Source organism: Salvelinus alpinus, chromosome 27, assembly GCF_045679555.1.
Source record: "Salvelinus alpinus chromosome 27, SLU_Salpinus.1, whole genome shotgun sequence".
Taxonomy (NCBI): Eukaryota; Metazoa; Chordata; class Actinopteri; order Salmoniformes; family Salmonidae; genus Salvelinus; species Salvelinus alpinus.
The window spans coordinates 19,293,370-19,313,393 of NC_092112.1; the positions used below are offsets into that span (position 1 = coordinate 19,293,370).

The 20,024-nt window shown below is 42.3% G+C and overlaps 1 protein-coding gene across 2 annotated transcripts; it reads right to left on the minus strand.

Annotated features, from left to right (window-relative positions):
• Window positions 1-10,199: 10,199 nt before the first annotated feature.
• On the minus strand, window positions 10,200-15,372 carry LOC139556114 (protein FAM177A1-like). 2 transcript variants are annotated; one of them, XM_071369656.1, is made up of 5 exons: window positions 15,188-15,372; window positions 14,702-14,905; window positions 14,518-14,584; window positions 14,292-14,389; window positions 10,200-12,082 (listed from the first exon to the last, which is right to left on the minus strand). In XM_071369656.1, exons 1-5 carry the CDS (start codon window positions 15,254-15,256, stop codon window positions 11,870-11,872), a joined length of 651 nt encoding a protein of 216 aa, XP_071225757.1. In that variant the 5' UTR covers window positions 15,257-15,372; the 3' UTR covers window positions 10,200-11,869. The 2 variants fall into 2 exon arrangements, with proteins under 2 accessions (XP_071225757.1, XP_071225758.1); XM_071369657.1 differs by having other exon boundaries at window positions 14,708-14,905; window positions 15,188-15,345.
• Window positions 15,373-20,024: the final 4,652 nt, after the last annotated feature.

Sequence of the window (20,024 nt, forward strand, 5' to 3'; positions counted from 1 at the left end):
AGTGGAGAACATGATGAGCCACATATCGGCACACAGTGGAGAACATGATGAGTCACATATTGGCACACAGTGGAGAACATGATGAGCCACATATCGGCACACAGTGGAGAACATGATGAGCCACATATCGGCACACAGTGGAGAACATGATGAGTCACATATTGGCACACAGTGGAGAACATGATGAGTCACATATTGGCACACAGTGGAGAACATGATGAGTCACATATAGGCACACAGTGGAGAACATGATGAGTCACATATTGGCACACAGTGGAGAACATGATGAGCCACATATCGGCACACAGTGGAGAACATGATGAGTCACATATCGGCACACAGTGGAGAACATGATGAGTCACATATCGGCACACAGTGGAGAACATGATGAGTCACATATTGGCACACAGTGGAGAACATGATGAGTCACATATCGGCACACAGTGGAGAACATGATGAGTCACATATCGACACACAGTGGAGAACATGATGAGTCACATATAGGCACACAGTGGAGAACATGATGAGTCACATATTGGCACACAGTGGAGAACATGATGAGCCACATATAGGCACACAGTGGAGAACATGATGAGCCACATATCGGCACACAGTGGAGAACATGATGAGTCACATATCGGCACACAGTGGAGAACATGATGAGTCACATATTGGCATACAGTGGAGAACATGATGAGTCACATATCGGCACACAGTGGAGAACATGATGAGTCACATATAGGCACACAGTGGAGAACATGATGAGTCACATATTGGCACACAGTGGAGAACATGATGAGTCACATATTGGCACACAGTGGAGAACATGATGAGTCACATATAGGCACACAGTGGAGAACATGATGAGTCACATATTGGCACACAGTGGAGAACATGATGAGTCACATATCGGCACACAGTGGAGAACATGATGAGTCACATATCTTCACATAGTGGAGAACGTGAGTCGCGTGCATACTGAACTTTACGCTCCCCAAATCCCCCCTAGCATACACTAACGTTTTCATTTAATTCAATAATTAAACCGGCAACAGTATGAAAGGAAAGTTTCCCTCAAGCACCACATTTGGGTATGAACTGAGATAATCATCCAGGAATAGAATCAGATGTATACTTGGCAGCGGTGGGCAGCGTGCTGCTTTAGCCTGGTTAAGGTCATGACTACTACATGGGAATACAAGGGGAATTTGGAGGGAGAGATCCTCCCGTCCACTCCCACAGTAAGAGTGTGTTGGTGATGACGAAGACCGCACGTCATGTGCCAGTAGTCAAACTGTGCCAGTCATCTATTCTAGTCATTGTTGCTAGACTAGGCCTATAAATTAACTATAAATTGGTATTTGGAGTGTAATCCAGTCGATTAATAGAATTTTGATGACCAAGCAAACATTGAATTCTTTATAGATTAGCATAATGGTGCAAATAGTTTTTTGGGAGGTTAAAACTAGAACCAACTGAAGGTTTTCTTTGTCTTAATCCTCACGATGAACTCCTCCTCCTTCTCCTTCTCTTCTTCTATCTACACTACCGTGCAAAAGTTTGGAGTCACTTAGAAATGTCCTTGTTTTTTTAAAAGAAATTGCTGATAATGGGACTCTGTACGTCTCTGTAGATATTCCATTAAAAACCAGCTGTATCCAGCTATAATAGTGATTTACAACATTAACAATGTCTACACTGTATTTCTGATCAATTTGATGTTATTTTAATGGACAAAAAATGCGCTTTTCTTTCAAAAACAAGGACATTTCTATGCGACCCCAAACTTTTGAACGGTAGTGTATATATTTTATATTTTCTTTGCTTTCCTGCTCCCACACATCCCTACTAAAGGGAAGGAGCTGTAGAAATGGGCATCTATGTAAATAACATATTTAAACAGGGAATATTTATAGTTTCTTGGCTGGATCTTCCAAACACTTCTCCTCAACTGCACATTCAACGTTCTTTTTTGGATGATGTTTTAAAAAACACAGGCATGTGCACGCTCTCGCAAAGAGGAGCTCCGGAATTTTGTCAGGGAATTTCCCACCGTGCTCACGGGTATGGCACATCTCCTTCTTGGAATTAATCAGGAGGGAAAGATGTTTATCTGGTATACCCTGTTTCTGAGAAAGAGGAACTTCTGTGGAGGTGCTCAGGTGTTCTTACTGTAGAATGACCAAAAGCAAAGCAGATGTTCTTTCTATGGTCACATGGCTAACAACGACCAGTTAGGTAATGCCGTTGCACAATGTCGACACATATAGTTGTATGAATCATTAAAGCTTGGCCAGAATTCCTCTTTTTCACAGAAATATAGCAGTCTCTGGCTGCGTTTACACAGCAGTCTCTGGCTGCGTTTACACAATTCTTAACTTTTTCCACTAATTGGTCTTTTGACCAATCAGATCAGCTCTTTCGCTAATAATTGGCCAAAATATCAGAATTGGGCTGCATGTGTAAACGCAGGCTGTTCTGACGCAGCACAAGTGGATGCGCTGAATGCATCCTAAACATGCATCCTGTTTGCAACGAGGCAGGTAATACAAAAATAAAATTGTCCTGAATACAAAGTCTTATGTTTGAGGCAAATCCAATACATCACATTACTGAGTACCACTTTCCAAGTATAGTGGTGGCTGCATCATGATGTGTATGCTTGTAATTGTTAAGGACTGGGGAGTTTTTCAGGATCATAAAATAAACAGAATGGAGCCAAGCACAGGAAAAATTCTAAAGGAAAACCTAGTTCAGTCTGCTTTCAACCAGACACTGGGAGATTAATTCACCTTTCAGCAGGAAAATAACCTAAAACAAAAGGCCAAATCTACAATGTTCTCATTTTACCTTTATTTAACAAGGCAAGTCAGTTAAGAACAAATTCTTATTTTTAATGACTGCCTAGGAACGGTGGGTTAATTGCCTTGTTCAGGGGAATGACAGATTTTTACCTTGTCAGCTCAGGGATTTGATCTTGCAACCTTTCAGTTACTAGTCCAACACTCTAACCCCTAGGCTACCTGCCACCCCAATGCTAGAGACTTACCCAGAAAGACTCACAGCTGTAATCGCTGCCAAATGTGATTCTAACATGTATTGACTCGAGATGTGAATACTTACAGTACCAGTCAAAAGTTTGGACACACCTACTAATCCCAGGGTTTTTCTTTATTTTTACTATTTTCTACATCGTAGAATAATAGTGAAGACATCAACACTATGAAATAACACATATGGAATCATGTAGTAACCAGAACAGTGTTAAACAAATCAAAATATATTTTATATTTGAGATTCTTCAAATAGCCACCCTTTGCCTTGATGACAGCTTTGCATACTCTTGGCATTCTCTCAACCAGCTTCATGAGGTAGTCACCTGGAATGCATTTCAATTAACAGGTGTGCCTTGTTAAAAGTTAATTTGTGGAATTTCTTTCCTTCTTAATGCTTTTGAGCCATTCGGTTATTTTGTGACAAGGTAGGGGTGGTATACAGACCATAGCCCTATTTGGTAAAAGACCAAGTCCATATCATGGAAAGCAAAGAGAAACAACAGTCCATCATTACTTTAAGACATGAAGGTCAGTCAATCCGGAATCTTTCAAGTACTTTGAAAGTTTCTTCAAGTGCAGTCGCAAAAATAATCAAGCGCTATGATGGAACTGGCTCTCATGAGGACCGCCACAGGAAAGGAAGACCCAGAGTTACCTCTGCTGCAGAGGATAAGTTCATTAGAGTTAACAGCCCAAATAAATGCTTCACAGAATTCAAGTAACAGACACATCTCAACATCAACTGTTCAGAGGAGACTGTGTGAATCAGGCCTTCATGGTCAAATTGCTGCAAAGAAACCACTACTGAAAGACACCAATAAGAATAAGAGACTTGCTTGGGTCAAGAAACACGAGCAATGGACATTAGACCGGTAGAAATCTGTCCTCATCCTGGTCTGATGAGTCAAATTTGCAATTTTTGGTTCCAACCGCCATGTCTTTGTTGAGACGCCAAGTAGGTGATCTCTGCATGTGTGGTTCCCACCTTGAAGCATGGAGGAGGTGTGATGGTGTGGGGGTGCTTTGCTGGTGACACTGTCGGTTATTTATTTAGAATTCAAGGCACACTTAACCAGCATGGCTACTACAGCATTCTGCAGTGATACGCCATTCCCATCTGGTTTGCCCTTAGTGGGACTATCATTTGATTTTCAACACGACAATGACCTAACACACCTTCAGGCTGTGTAAGGGCTATTTTACCAAGAGGGAGAGTGATGGAGTGCTGCATCAGATGACCTGGCCTCAACAATCACCCGACCTCAACCTAATTCAGATGGTTTGGAATGAAGCTGGTTCAGAGAATGCCAAGAGTGTGCAATGCAGTCGTCAAGGCAAAGGGTGGATACTTTGAAGAATCTCAAATATAAAATACATATTAAATGTAACACTTTTTTGGTTACTACATGATTCCATATCTGTTATTTCATAGTTTTGATGTATTCCCTATTATTCTACAATGTAGAAAATAATAAAAATAAAGAAAAACCCTTGAATGAGTAGGTGTATCCAAACTTTTGACTGGTACTGTATGTAAATTAGATATTTCCGTATTTAATTTTCACTAAATTTGCAGAAATGTCTAAAAACATGTTTTTACTTTCTCATTATGGGGTATTGTGTGTAGATGGGTGAGAGAGAGAAAACAATTTAATACATTTTAAATTCTGGTTGTAACACAACAAAATGTAGAATAAGTCAAGGGGTATGAATACTTTCTGAAGGCACTGTATGTCCCACACTACATGGACTTATGGGTGAGGTCAGGGAGGGAGGAAACTACACTGGGTTATTTTTGTGTCTTTAGAAAACACAGCATGCACACACACACACACACACGCACGCACGCACGCACGCACGCACGCACACATATACTATGGCCTAGGTCTCTACTCTACTATCGCAACCACACCCATGAACGATCAAGAGGATGTTTTACTACCGTTTTACTGTAGCCAGCAATTACATAAGTTGTTCTCACAAAGGAACAGGCTCCCTCCCTTTAAAACAAAAGAAAACACATGGGCAATTTTGTCTTTCGAGTAAAAGCCAACGTAATTATTGAGATCCTTGATTTGTCCCAAGTGGAAACTTAGGTAATTTAACACAGTAGAAATCAACAGAGGTCAGAATCATATGCCCAATGTTAGATTTATATACAGTCTACAGTGCATTTGGAAAGTATTCAGACCCCTTCCCTGTGCAAAGCTGTTATCAAGCAATAGGGTGGCTACTTGAAAATATCAAATATCAAATATATTTGTACTTGTTTAACACTTTTCTGGATACTACATGATTCCATATGTGTTATTTCATAGTTTTGATGTCTTCAGTCAAAACCTTTTACTGGTACTGTATGTAAATGTGATATTGCAGTTTTTTTTAATACATTTGCAAAAATTATAAAAACAGTTGTTGCTTTGTTACTATGGAGTATTGTGTGTTGATTGATGAGGGGGAAAAAAACAATTTAATCAATTTTCGAATTAGGCTGTAACGTAAGAAAACGTGTAGGCCTAGCTAGTGGGACTATTCATGTAGGCCTAGCTAGTGGGACTATTCATGTAGGCCTAACCACTGTAAATAATAGTTTGTTCTTAACTGACTTTCCTAGTTAAATAAAAAAATGTAGTGTGGGACATACTGTAGCTCTCCCCCCCACCCACAACCAAGGCTTGGAGTACTTCCTGGTCCAACATTTTCACAACACCCAAATCTCACCATTCCCTAGCCGCAATCCAAACCACATGTCTTCACCATGACAGTAGACCTACACTACTATGGTATCACCATGAGCCAGGGGTTTTTCCTCAGTAGATTAGAATTATTGCAGAGATCAACAGAACACAAGACAACAGATATAGATATAGATATAGAAGAATGTGAGGAGAGGAACACTTTTCTTTGTAGAGCCAGACAGTGTCATTGAAGTGCATTGAGAGTTGGACAATCGGAACATCTTGTCCAGGGCAAAAGGATGATGAAAAGGACTACAAACCTCCTGAGTGGGACAGGAGGAAATTCCCTGCTTTTGTTGTGCTTTACAACAACCCACGCAACATGGGGCGGTAAAGCCATACATATTTTTAGCGCAGGTGGGTATAATTACCCGCTAGCCACACTCATTAAAGTCTAAACTGTTATTCACATTTTTTGTACTGGATTTTCATGGCGAGTTAAGGCTTTGAGTGGCTGTGTTTGTAGCTGCATGCAGCGAGGCGCTGCGGGGAGATTCTTTTCATTCTTCCCTAACCAGAGTGAGGAGAGAACACGTGGTGAGGTGTAAGACCTTAGGGTATTGCACTTTATACCTCTGAAGCTGAAGACAGAGCTTGTCTCTCCCTCAGATGCAGTATATTTACATTGACTGGTGCTTTTATATCTGGCCCTTTCAACCTCCCAACACAAAGGCCTTGGTCCCGCGCCTCCGTCTGTCCATCTGTTTGTCTGTCTCACTGTCTATCTGTGAGGAAGCGAGGAGAGATGCATAGAATTGGGGGAAGGATGGGGAGATGAATGATTAACGGAGGAAAGCGAGCACCTCCCTTTGTTCTGACTTCTTCAGGGAATCATTATACTAAACAACGTGTGGCGGCACAGAGAGGAATTCCCCCTGTTCAACTTCAAACTATCACAGATCTGCATCTGGTCTATTTGTACTACATACAGCTGGCCCAGAACTACCCAGAACCCCCGCCCTTCTCCACGGTATAGTAGTGCTATTGGCCTCCGCTCTGCCCTGCTCTGAATCTGGACAATCACTTTAGCTGGACATAAACAGAGCCAGTACCACCAATTGCAGACTCAGAGTAATTGGCGGATGCATGGGAGTCAGTCTCAGTCTCAGTCTGTGAAGCACATTATCTGCTGCAAGCTGGTATAAAGGATGAAAGGTGGTGGAGGGAAAGTCTGGGGGATTTCAGAGAGATCTGCAGTGGCCAAATCAGGAAGTAAAAGTCCTACTAGAGGTCAACGGTCATTTGGCACCTTGCTCTGTGAATTAGTGAAGTAGTGTTTCTCATTACACACTGCAGAGAGTGCATCCCAAATCGTACTCTATTCATGACACCCATAGGGCTCTGGTCAAAAGTAGTGCACTATATAGGGAATAGGGCACACACCTAGAATTTCTCTGCCATGTCTGATGAGAAACAGTGTTAGCCAGGGCTTTATAATTGGTTTCTGGTTTAATGGACATCTGGCCCATGAATATGTCAGCAGCTGCAGGTCAGTATAGTTTGTGAATGCATGGTTGCATATTATGTGTCAGCTATGGTGGCACCTACTGTATGTTAGCAGCCTTGCTGCTGTGTGTAGGCTGTGCAGAAAGGAGGCAGTGCAGATCAGTGGTGTCAGGGACTTTCCAGACCAGGGTTGTGTGTGTGAAGTGCACTTGTACAGACTGTGCCATTAGCGCTACTGAAGAACGCACTTAGCAAGTCTGACCAGACAAGCAACATTGACCTATTACAAAACAGCCTGCTCGCACGACAACAAAACAACAGCCTATATGGTACTCATTAAGGATCTAAAATAATCCCCATTTCATTTGGCCTTTGATGCCATTAAAAATCATTTGAAGTCATAAGAACTATTAAAGAAATATTCCCATGCGGTTTAGGTTGCTACGTTATGCTGCTTTTATTGGATCAACGTATGGAATGTGCCTCATGTTACTGGAAGACCAGTCTTCTCCTAGCAGTATGCAAAGTATACAATTCAAAGCAATAAACTTCAGATTATGACTAGAATGTAACATGCAAAGTTGAAAAGTTGGACACAATAACACTTTGCATGAAACTGCGCAATACCCACTATCATGCATGTTGTCTCTTTCCTCCATTTAGTCTGTAGGAATGTGGTAAAATGTTCTTGAAGGGTGTTCCTCAGCTCCAAGACTTCCATGCCATGCATTCCAGGTTTGTAGTATTCTTATTCTATGTTGTTTTGCCCCAGGAGAGACAGGGAAGAAGAGGAGACCACGGTTTTAGTCAGGCTGTTAGTAACCTTATAAGGAAGCATTCACGCACATACACACAGACAGACAGACAGACATGCACACACGACTGAGTGGTGTGGAAATTCCCTTCTCCTCTGACTGACAGTAGGGCCTAAATAAGAGGCTTGGCTGACCGCAGCAGAGGCCCACTGTGGAGGAGGCAGAGAGGGGGGTGGCTGCTGCTATTCTCATCTCTGGGATAAACGCTGAAAATAAGGTCTGAGGTTAACACGGGTTTAGGATATTATCAGTCAGTTAACATGACCTCTATGAATTATGAAGCCAGTGGGCGTCTGGCTGGGCTGGTTGGCTAAGCAGGTAGCTGTTCAACTCTGCTATGCCCTCCTATTAAAGAGTCTGCTCTAGTGATTACTGTGCCATCTGGAACTAGAGGATGTAGTTACATCAGCTATGAGAGCTAGAACCTGGGCGACTGTGTGTTTCCGCTTTAGCAAAGTCGTCAGGCCTTGTCTGACAGACTCAACCAGCCAGGTACCATTCGTCTGGTCCTATAGTACTCTATGTGCTGCAGCCAACTCCTTTATACTGGAGTTGTCATGCCATACAGTGGGACCAGGCTAAGGTACAATGGCTGGATGAGTGAAATGAGGAAGATACACGTGTTGTTCCCAGACTGAGATATATGTAAATATTTGAGATATAAAGTATAAGCAAATATTTGACGCATGCATGCAAACACACACGTACACACACAAGAAATGGCATTGTGGCGTTAATATGGATTTCCCCTCCTTAATCACACACATTATCACATACACTGTCCCAGATGACTGCTGTGTTTATCAATGTCTGCCAAGCTCAGGCCAGGGAATAAGAGGATCTTCTCTTCTCTTCACACACAACTGACAAACCAAACAGACTTCCAACTGACAAAAGACTTCCAACAGGCTTAGAATATTTTATACGTATTGTTCTAAAAGATAATCTTCCTCAGCTATCACTTTTTGTGAATTGTGAAGTATTTGTGTAATCAAAACAAGCACATGAAGCACATAAAGGCTTCATAATTCAGAGGTCACGTTAACTGATTGATATTATCCTAAACCCGTGTTAAACGCCGAAAATAAGGTCTGAGGTTATCCCAAAACCCCATTCTTTCCCCCCATAGCAATGGCTGAACAAACCAGAGGTAACTCATTTCTGGTTTTTAGAACTACAAGATGGCGACCTCTATTGTTGTCTCACAGTAACCCCTCAGACTCCTTTATAATTGTACAATAGCACCCTCTAGTGGAATATTTGTGTATTGCCAGTCTTTGGTAACTAGATTGGAATTTCTAGAATCTAGTGGAATGACAGTGTATAGCCAGTCTCAGTTGGTCACCCAATAGTTACAGAGCTGTTACTCTAACATATCATCTAAACCCCAAAATACATCATGATCCACTGCCAGTCTCAGTCTGGTGTATGAGTGCCACTCTGTCTGTCTATAGCTTCTTTGTTGCCGTAGTGAACTGTTCGTGAGTGTCACTGTGTCCGGCCGTGCTGACTGGACAGTGGGATGACTGAGGGTTTGTTTGCAGTATAAGGCTGTCCTTGTGTAGTTTGGCTGGATGCTTTCACGGCACAGACCCCCATACGCTACGCAACGCTGAGTAACGATGAACTGTCTGTCTCACCATGGTACAACCACCCAGAACTACAGTGCCATAACAAAGTATGAATAAGCTTAGCCTAAAATGGCTGAATTGCCAATATGGTGTATAAAGTAAATATACGGTTACTTTTGGCTATTATAATCCATAGAGAAATCACTCCTACATTCTCCTATGAGACACTATATGTTTTATGGTAAGTGAATGGAGATCAGCAGGTCACGGTGTATGGTTTTCTAGCTCTCTCTTAATGTTGACAGAGAGGTCATAGCTGTAGGTCATTCTGGACTAGAGAGAGAAGCCCACACTGACCTGACCTGGGATTGGCTGCATTGGGAGGTTAGCCAACAGAATGTCACCTCAAGCAGTTCTAGAAAAGGACACAGAAGTCTTTGTTAACCAATAAAGACAAAAGACAATCACGTGTCACTCACTCACAGACACAGTACCACCACACGAGCCAGAGAGAATCCACCACGGATCCTAGCTGACTGGCCAACATGACAGAGAGATGAGCAAATACTGTAGTTAAAGCATAGTTAAGTATATTTATTAACAGTTTATCAAGGTGTTGTTACATAAAGTAGGTTGTAAAAAAGTGCTCAGAAAATACAAAAATAATAATAAATATGTGAATATCAAAAGAATGTTTAACATAAGTTCCTTTACAACAAGGGCAACTGTGCATTAGGCCAATGGACTAGTAAAAACAAATATCACATAGATTATACTCCCTTTACAAAATCTCAGCTACACCAATAGCCTGAAAAGATGTTCCAAATTACAAGTCACCAAGTGACCACAAGCCAGTAATGCTACACAGAGAAACAACACACCATGTTTAGGTCAGTGCTCAACCAATTATTTAAACAAATGTTGTCTAAATTAAAACAAGTGAGTGAAATGCTAGTAGTAGTGTATAAAGGAGGAAGGCTTCCTGTGTTCGAGTGCATTAAGGTTTAGGCTACTACTTGGCTCTGTGATTTAGGCAAAAAAAAAACATAGCCCTTCAGAGGCACCAGATAGATAGACACAAGGTTGGAATGTTAGGACCAGCCTCCAGTTAGGGGTAAGGCCACTGGAGACACATAGTTAAACGACACAGTACTACTACCATACCACACTGTGCCTGTACTATAGGATTACAGAAAGGGCAGTGGCACTGCACTGCCCACTGAAGGCTAGCCCTGGTAGTCGGATCAGCTTCTGCTTCAACCGATTCAAACAAACTTCTTTGTCGCTACTCTGTCATTGTCCTTTGCTGTTTGTTGTCATAGTTCTTTGTAGTCTGGTATTAATGGCATGACAGAGGCGTGGGCTAAAGCAGTAGCAGGTCTGACTCCCAGGTTTATAGATGGCTCCTTCATATCCACAACCAAATGTGAGCTCAGAGAGTAGTGCTGAGCGATTAGTGTTTTTACAGGTCGGTTCTGTTTCGGTTCGATATTTAAAAAATAATCATGGTTTTCAATTTCGGTTTCAATAATTTTTGCAAACATAAAATGCAATATGCATTATGTGGGTTGAATGCTGTAACACAGAATAAAACTATTAATAAAAGTCCCATGATGGTAGTGACTGCCCATCACTTATTAACCATCATTTATTCACATTACTTTATTCAAATATTTCAGTTGTGTATATTACATTTGTTTTATTTGATTAATTTATATTCAATTCCAAGTCATCATATCTATAGAGCTGCTGCCTGACAAAATCACTATTTAAGTTGTTCTTAAAAAGTAAATAAGGCATACGTTTGACGGCTGAATACCAAGTGATTTCTACCAATATCTATCACTTAGATCATGTATTTTCAGGTAGAGATACCTCGCGAGGCAACAGCTGCTCTCTATATCACCTCACAATCTCGCATTCTTCTCGCTTCTGTAGAAGCAGTAAAAGAAACAGACCGGACTAGCAGATGCGAAATGGATTATGGGTATTATAGTTAATTACCACGTTTTACACGCTAAACTATGTAGAATATTGGCCTGTTGGAAACTACAACGCCGTACTACATCGCACAGTTCAGTCTGGATCTGATTTATCTCTAGAGAAACTGTGCAATGTGCACACGAAATTTCGGTTAATCGTTCAGCACTATCAGAGAGACAGACCACAGAGCGCCTCCACCTCCTTGACAAATTAAAACAAAACAAATATGGACAACACATAATCATCTCTCCAGAAGTCAGTTAGGTTGTTGTCGTGACAATGGCTGGGACCCTGATGGCAGTAGGCGTGGCCTTGGCCTCTTTCTCAACCTGATAGGTGTCCGTGGAGTGGGGGGTGGTAGCGGTTCCCTCTGGCTGATCCGTCATTGGTCCATGGATCTCCTCGTCCTGATTCTCGACAAAGTATTGCTCCGCCTCCTCTGATAACCGGTTGTCCTCATCTTCCTCCTCCTTCTGTGAAGAAAAGACAAGAAGTTTGTTAATGGAATGCTCATAAACACAAACATGTGAACCATCAATGCCCTTTAGGCATCCATTTCAAGTGAATGTGGCTCCGTATTAGTGATCTCATAACCTAAACCCCGGCAGATGTGGTGTGATCAACGTGAGACTAGTAATCTCATACTGATTTAAACAACTGTATAGAGGCCTACCTCTTACCTCATCCTGTAATACTCGCAGAGCAGTGGTATTCAAACTTTTTCAGCGGGGACCCCCATTTCTTTTCAAAGGAATTGTTTGTAGAACTCCGAGACAAGATTGTGTCGAGGCACAGATCTGGGGAAGGGTACCAAAAAATGTCTGCAGCATTGAAAGTCCAAAAACAGTGGCCTCCTGCATTCTTAAATGGAAGAAGTTTAGAACCACCAAGACTCTTCCTATAGCTGGCCACCCGGCCAAACTGAGCAATCGGGGGAGAAGGGCCTTGGTCAGGGAGGTGACCAAGAACCCGATGGTCACTCTGACAGAGCTCCAGAGTTTCTCTGTCGAGATGGGAGAACTTTCCAGAAGGACAACCATATCTGTAGCACTCCACCAATCAGGTTTCAATGCCAAGAGGAAACCTGGCACCATCCCTACGGTAAAGCATGGTGGTGGCAGCATCATCATGCTGTGGGGATGTTTTTCAGCAGCAGGTACTGGGAGACTAGTCAGGATCGAGGGAAAGATGAACAGAGCAAAGTACAGAGATCCTCGATGAAAACCTACTCCAGAGCACTCAGGACCTCTGACTGAGGTGAAGGTTCACCTTCCAACAAGACAACGACCCTAAGCACACAGCCAAGACAACGCAGGAGTGGCTTTGGGACAAGTCTCTGAATGTCCTTGAGTGGCCCAGCCAGAGCCCGGACTTGAACCCGAGAGAACATCTCTGGAGAGACCAGAAAATAGCTGTCCAGCGATGCTCCACATTCAACCTGACAGAGCTTGAGAGGATCTGCAGAGAAGAATGGGAGAAACTCTCCAAATACAGGTGTGCCAAGCTTGTAGCATCATACCCAAGAAGACTCGAGGTTGTAATCACTGCCAAAGGTGCTTCAACAAAGTACTGAGTAAAGGGTCTGAATACTTTTTTTGTCATTATGGGGTATTGTGTGTAGTTTGATAAGGTAAAAAAAACATATTTAATCCATTTTAGAATAAGGCTGTAAAGTAACAAAATGTGGAAAAAGTCAAGGGGTCTGAATACTTTTCAAATGTGCTGTATATTGTCCCCATACAATAATCTGTACACTTAAATTTTAGCCCCCACCCACATAAGACTTTTTTTTTTTTTACCCCATTGCAATTCCCCCGGGTGGCAACACCAACTTTGAATACCACTATCGTAGAGGAAGTTACTGGAGTGTTTTTGACCTGACGAAGATCTGTTTCAGCTTGAAACGTAGTCAATAAAGCAGTGAATTGAGAGCTTAAAGAATGTGCGGGCCTTCTTGTTCTTTAATAGTATTCTTTATTAGCCCAGCACCTATGTTTTTAAGGATGTGCGTATGACCACAAACTTTTCAATAGAAGTTACTGTAGTGCTCATAGAAATAATGAGACTACTGTAATCGCGCCCACCATCCGGCCCTCTCTGTCGAGACGTCTGATTTCCAAGTGCCTTGGAATGGGACTTGACTGGAAGTCTATGGCAGGATTGGAAGAAACAACCGCTGGTTTTAATTGGCTGAGCTCGCAGTCTATCACCATCCAGCATTACCCTTAAAAACACCCCTCTGGATTTCCAAGTGCGAGCAGTGCAAGTGATTTAGGCTAAACAAGAAAGTGAGTTTGGGAAATAGTATGCATTTTAGAAATAATTTACACATATAAACTTTATATGCCTGAACTCAATCAATTTGGCTTCCCAAAAATAACGTGGTCACTGTGATAGAACATTACTTTTCATTTACATTTTTTTCTGCATTTTTCAAAGTCCCATCTAATATAGCTGCAGCAGGCTCTCTCTCCCACCCTTTCAATTCCCACTTGTTGAAGTGTTACCAGGCTCTATATGCGGTAGCAGTTGACTGGGGATTAGGTTACTGTTACTACTACAACACTCTCATAGACACATGCAAAGCATCTATGCCCTTCTATAATTCTATATACTTTAGAAATCACTTTCTAGACGTAAGCCCTCTTAGTGATGGCCCTCATCTGCTTGTTGTGTACATACCTCCTTCCTCATCCTGTAATACTCGTCGATGGCGTACTGGTATTTGGCCGATGTGATTCCAAAGAGCGAGGCCATCCTCTCCCCGAGGTAGTCACAAGCTGAAAAACACATTCTGGAGTTTTACCAACAGCATAGTATTCAAGGCAGTATCAAGGTAATGTACGGCAGGAGAAGGCCATCAACCCTAGAGGTTTATAATACATATTGTCTCATGTCAGGCACCCACCTGAAACAGTGGAGGTAGCTGCTCTCCACATATGGAACCAGAAGTACGGGCCCCAGGTCAGCTTGTTCTGACACACAGTTTTGGAACACATATTATAGGAAGTACAGACGTTAATCGTACATTTCAGTAAAATACACACAAACTAAAAACACGCACACACACTTCTATTTAACACACTACACACCCTCACCGCATGGACAGGGGGGGACAGTAGGTCCTTCTTCTCTGGTTCCTTGTCCTCCCCCTCCTCCTCGTCTGTACTGTACTCTTCCATGGTTTCTCCGCTAGAGAAATGGATGATCCTTCGTGGGGCTTTCTCTTCTTTCTGATCCCCCTTCTCCAGGTCTCCCAGCTCGACACTCTCAAAGTCCTTCCCTGTGCTGGGGCTCTGGGACACACACACACACAGCTTGTTGATGACAGGCTGCTGCTTACACACAATTAGATAATCAACCATTTCTATGTGCATCAATGTCCGAATTTTACATAGGCCTACCCGTAGTATGGCCTACGTTTTAAGCGTCCGCATGAGACGATGACAGGCACGAAAACATAGATGCACTGAATTGTAGTAACGTTAACTAGCTAACGCTAGCTAGCTGGTCTGAAAACACCAATTATAAAGGGCCGATAATAAACACTTTTCATAATCTTGACCTGCCGAGCCTACCTTCTCTACGTCCATCGTTTGGCCCAAAGACACATTCACGTTGGTGAGATACAGAGATATTTCGGCCATGGTGCCTCTTTCTTTGTATTCTGGGATGTTTAGCCTGCCCTACACACCCATGCTCGTGGGCATTTAAGCCCTGAACGATGCCCGACAGGCAGTTCTGTCTCCTACGCTGCGTGCCGCCCCCAAGAACACAGCAAATCGCATGCAATTAACACTGTAGCTAACTCGGCTAGTCTTGTAAGCAAACGAGCTAACTAGTTAGCTATGTAGTCTTGTTAGCAAACTAGCTTGTTATCTGTGCTGGTTGTTAGCTTGCATAACTGATTTGTGTATAATTATAAGAGACAGTTCATGTTTTGTGGATAATATTTACATTTACAGAGTGAGTGGCTGATCAGATTCAATAGCAGCTTCAGAGGCTGATAAGTCAGGATTCTGCCTAGATACCATAGGCAGCAAGACCACCTAGTTAACTAGCTAGCTCACAAGACTAGCCAAGTTAGCTGCTATGTTCCTTGAATGCGATTGGCTGTGGTCTTGGGGGCGACACGCAGCCTGGGAGACAGAGCTGCCTGCCAGGCATCGTTCAGGGCTTAAATGCGCCATCTCCTTCTTCTTCAACAATATATTGCTGTTCGCACAATTGAGTGTGCATGTCGCCACCTACTGGCTAGGAACATAACAATGGCAGTGCATTTCTTGCCATCTGTTATCTTGACTTCAATTTGTTAGGTAGCTGTGTGGTTTTAGAGACCACCAGTAAGGTCATTCTTGTGTTTTGATACTGTGTTCATTCGCAGGCTAAATTTAAGAGTTTGCTTAATGTATATTCATGCTTTGTAGTATTGTATACACTTTGCTTGTGACTCTTTTTATACTAGTTAATTGTGCTTTCGCCTGTGTGCTGTGCCATTGAGATACATTGAGAATTAAAACTGCTTGTGAAGACTGATTGTACTAGCCTCTTAGTGAAGAGCCACTGACAAGACCTGTGGATCTTTGTGGAATCCTGCCAGCCCCATAACCTGTTTCAACAGGGTGCAGGGTGATCCTGTAAGAGCATGGACATCTCCAAATGAGATATTTTTGTTGAAGCAGAAGTATCCTGGTCAGGGACAGAGGTTGTTTCTCTGTTGAAGCAGAGAAGTGACCATGGGAGGATATGACAGGGTTACGAGTTATGTGATCCCAGGGCACAATCCTGAGATAGAAAAATATATTCCTGCATGTAAAAAAAAAGTTTTTTAAAGAAAATGTATTAATCAGTGTACTGGTAATATTTGGAAACCAGCTATAAATGTAAACCTACATGGGAAATTGACATAACTTCCATGTGGGTATATAATGAAAAATGACATAGAATAATAAAAAATAAAAAAGATCTCATTTGAATTATAAGAAAGGAAGACGTTCCTAATTAAATACTGTTGTTTTGCTCAAGGTCATTTGCCACAGATAAAATGACGTCAAATCACGTTATATCTACAGTAGCTTTGATTGGACTGTAAAATAATTTTTAATCCTTGTCATATGAAGAGAATTAATGATGAGAAATGATAGATAAAATGTATCGGTGCTCATTAGCCATTGGACAAAAACATTACACAACAAGTTGGAAATCGCTAATTCAACAATGAGTGATTTGGAAGGAATCAATGACAGTGGCTAACTGCAAGCATTGCAAAGCAATCACTAGCCTGCTATTCAGTGGATTGGTTTGTGTGGTCCCAAATATGAGATTGTGTCTCTTTTCCAAGTATAAAATAATAAACGTTCAACATTGGCCATGCTGTCAATGAAGCATGATATGTGCTTGACTTCAGTGAGTTCAAGACAACTGGGAATTCCGGAAAAAATGAGCTCCGTCTGGGAAATGTGTGTTGAACGGTCATCCAACTCGGAATTGTAAGTTGGGAACTTGGGCCTCTTTCTAGAGCTACGGCTTGAAGATCAATGACGTCATCATGATTCAACCATGTTTTTTTCAGAGTTCCCAGTTGTCTTGAAAACACCATAAATCCAGAGATTGCCAGACTTTGATGACAAAATTTGCCCATGAAGGACGGCCTTGCCACCTTCCTGTTCAAGTGAGCACAGCACAATAAGGTGAGTCTAAAAATGTCTTGTATGCTGCTGAAATTATGTAATATGCCAGGGAGATATGTATACTGTAGCTAAGAAAGTAATACTGTGTATGTTGTGTAGTAAGCTGTTAGTAGCCAATTTGCCTCACCCTAATAATTTGGTCTATTTACCCCTCTTAATTTCGCTTACTGTTGACTTGGTGGTGCACATGTAGCCAATAACCTGTTTTAGAGAAATGTAATCATCAAATTTTGTAAGAGCTTTCATTGTCTGCTTATGTGCCCCATTTATTTATCCTACAGTTCTGACTTGGTGTACAGGAAGAACACTGTAAGAACAGCCCATGTTCTGAATTCTGTCACTTTACATTTCAAAAGTGCTAAACAAATAGTTACATAGACTACTTCTGTCCTAGCTCGCTCATTAGTGTCTTAATTGAAATTACGGATTGCCTCTTATCCGCTTGTTGTCCCATTATGCCATCATTTGTACATCGCAATTGGAAACCACATTTGTTTAAGCAAGTCAGCCATTTCAGCTATGTTTTTTGAAAAGGCAGTAAATGAGGCTGAATTAACTGTTTCGCTGCTAGACAAGGCTCCGCTGATAGCCAGATACAGCAGTGGTAAGATGTTGGGACTGCTGTTAGGACAGCTCTATGTAGGCCCTTACAGTTTGTGGGCACCGTTTGTCACCGTTAAAGTGCAATTAATGTATTGTTTAGTGTTGTGTTGTGCAGTTCTGCTGGCATGCATCCCAATTATTATTATTTATTTTCTTTGCCCCACCAAGATTTAAATGCTAAAATCGCCACTGGTACCACTCTGGCACAAAGTAGCAGATTCTCCATTTAAAGGCATTGAGTGAAATGTTATTAGCAGAATCTAGAAATAAGTTAGAGAAGGCAAGAAATGTCAAATAGAATGGGGTAAGTTTAGAAAGTGGGAAAGGGAAGCCGAAAGACAGTCAGACAGGAAAGTTAAAGGAATATTGGTGAATGAAAGTAAGAAGAAGAAACAGACGGAGGAAGATAAGAAAAGGAGAAACAGGGGTGATGATGATAATGACTTTCCACCCCCCTATTATACCCCTGTATCCACTGCACCAGCACCAGACCTGGTTGTCCGACAGCAACTTGCTCAGCCGTCTCCCCAGCCGCAGCTCTACCCCCAACAAGACCTGATACAACTGCGGGACCAGCAGACCCCTAGGAGGCAGCCCATGAGCAGTGGAAATCTGTTCCGTACACTGCCCACATTGACTCTGTTTAAAAAAAATCAGTGACGGGGCCAGCAGTGGCAGGCTCAGGGAGCTACTCCAAATGATGGACAGAGGGGAAGAGGAAGGGCTAGAGAAGGGGAAGGAGAGCCAGTGATGATGGACGGGCTGGACGACAACCACTACAGGGTAGGAACTTTGCTTGTTACAACGGCGGAAAGGAGGGACGTTTCGCAAGAACATGTCGAAATGAATCTACCAAACAGGGCAGCGGGGTGAGGTTGGAAAATCAGACCTCCACTGAAAACAACCCTCTACAACCCACATATGGACTGACGTGACGTGAGGTAGAGACAGTTGACACTCTTGTACAGCATTTAAAGATTTTTTAAAACCCCCACGAGGACCGATGGTTCGTCTCTTTGTCAATGTGGAGTCAATCGATTTTCTAGTAGAAACTGGCGCTGCAATGTCTGTCATAAATTCTAAATCTATGTCCAAACCTCCCATGTCAAATGAATCAGTCACCGCTGTGGGAGCCTCGGGAGTGAAAGAGTTGCTATGAAAGAGTTGCTCACGATGCCCCTACCTGTTAAAGTTGATAACACATGCATAAAACATCAAATTATTTCTTCTGTAAATTTGGCAGGAAGAGATCTTCTCTGTAAATTGGGGATTACATGTGATTGGTTTTAGGCATAGGACGTACAGGATATTGATGGGTCACATTATGACCCTATTGACAAATTTTCTCAACTGCTCGCAGTTACAGACTGGCTTACATTGCACCGCGAATTTCTCACCATTGACAAGAGATTTATAATATGAACAGAATTGGCTGACAGGGACCATCCCCAAGAGAGCTTACTGTCCATGTATAGTGGGCCCCAATTTTGCGCTCTGAGTGTGAAATTGACTAAAGAACAGGCTTTGTTGTATTTATTTAGTTGAGGGTGCCACATGTTTCGGTAGCTAAGACAGAAATAGAAAGAGAAGATATTGTGCCTTCTCCAGACTCTCCGTGTAATACCCCCATTCTTCCCGTCCGAAAGGCCTCAGGTGATTGGCGTTTTGTTAAAGATCTCAGACCTGTTAATAACGATGCAGTTTATGCAAGGACTGCTGTTGTGCCGAACCCCATTACGATTCTATGTGTTGTGCCGAACCCCATTACGATTCTATGTGTTGTGCCGAACTCCATTACGATTCTATGTGTTGTGCCGAACCCCATTACGATTCTATGTGTTGTGCCGAACCCCATTACGATTCTATGTGTTGTGCCGAACCCCATTACGATTCTATGTGTTGTGCCGAACCCCATTACGATTCTATGTGTTGTGCCGAACTCCATTACGATTCTATGTGTTGTGCCGAACCCCATTACGATTCTATGTGTTGTGCCGAACCCCATTACGATTCTATGTGTTGTGCCGAACCCCATTACGATTCTATGTGTTGTGCCGAACCCCATTACGATTCTATGTGTTGTGCCGAACCCCATTACGATTCTATGTGTTGTGCCGAACCC

Excerpts from the sequence above, each read along its gene's own strand:
- LOC139556114 (XM_071369656.1), bottom strand. The coding sequence starts at position 15,256 with ATGGCCGAAATATCTCTGTATCTCACCAACGTGAATGTGTCTTTGGGC. Across the intron at positions 14,585-14,701 it reads CCCCTGTCCATGCGGTGAGG|AACAAGCTGACCTGGGGCCC; the intron begins GTGTGTAGTGTG and ends ACTGTGTGTCAG. Across the intron at positions 12,083-14,291 it reads ATTACAGGATGAGGAAGGAG|AAGGAGGAGGAAGATGAGGA; the intron begins GTATGTACACAA and ends TTTTCTTCACAG.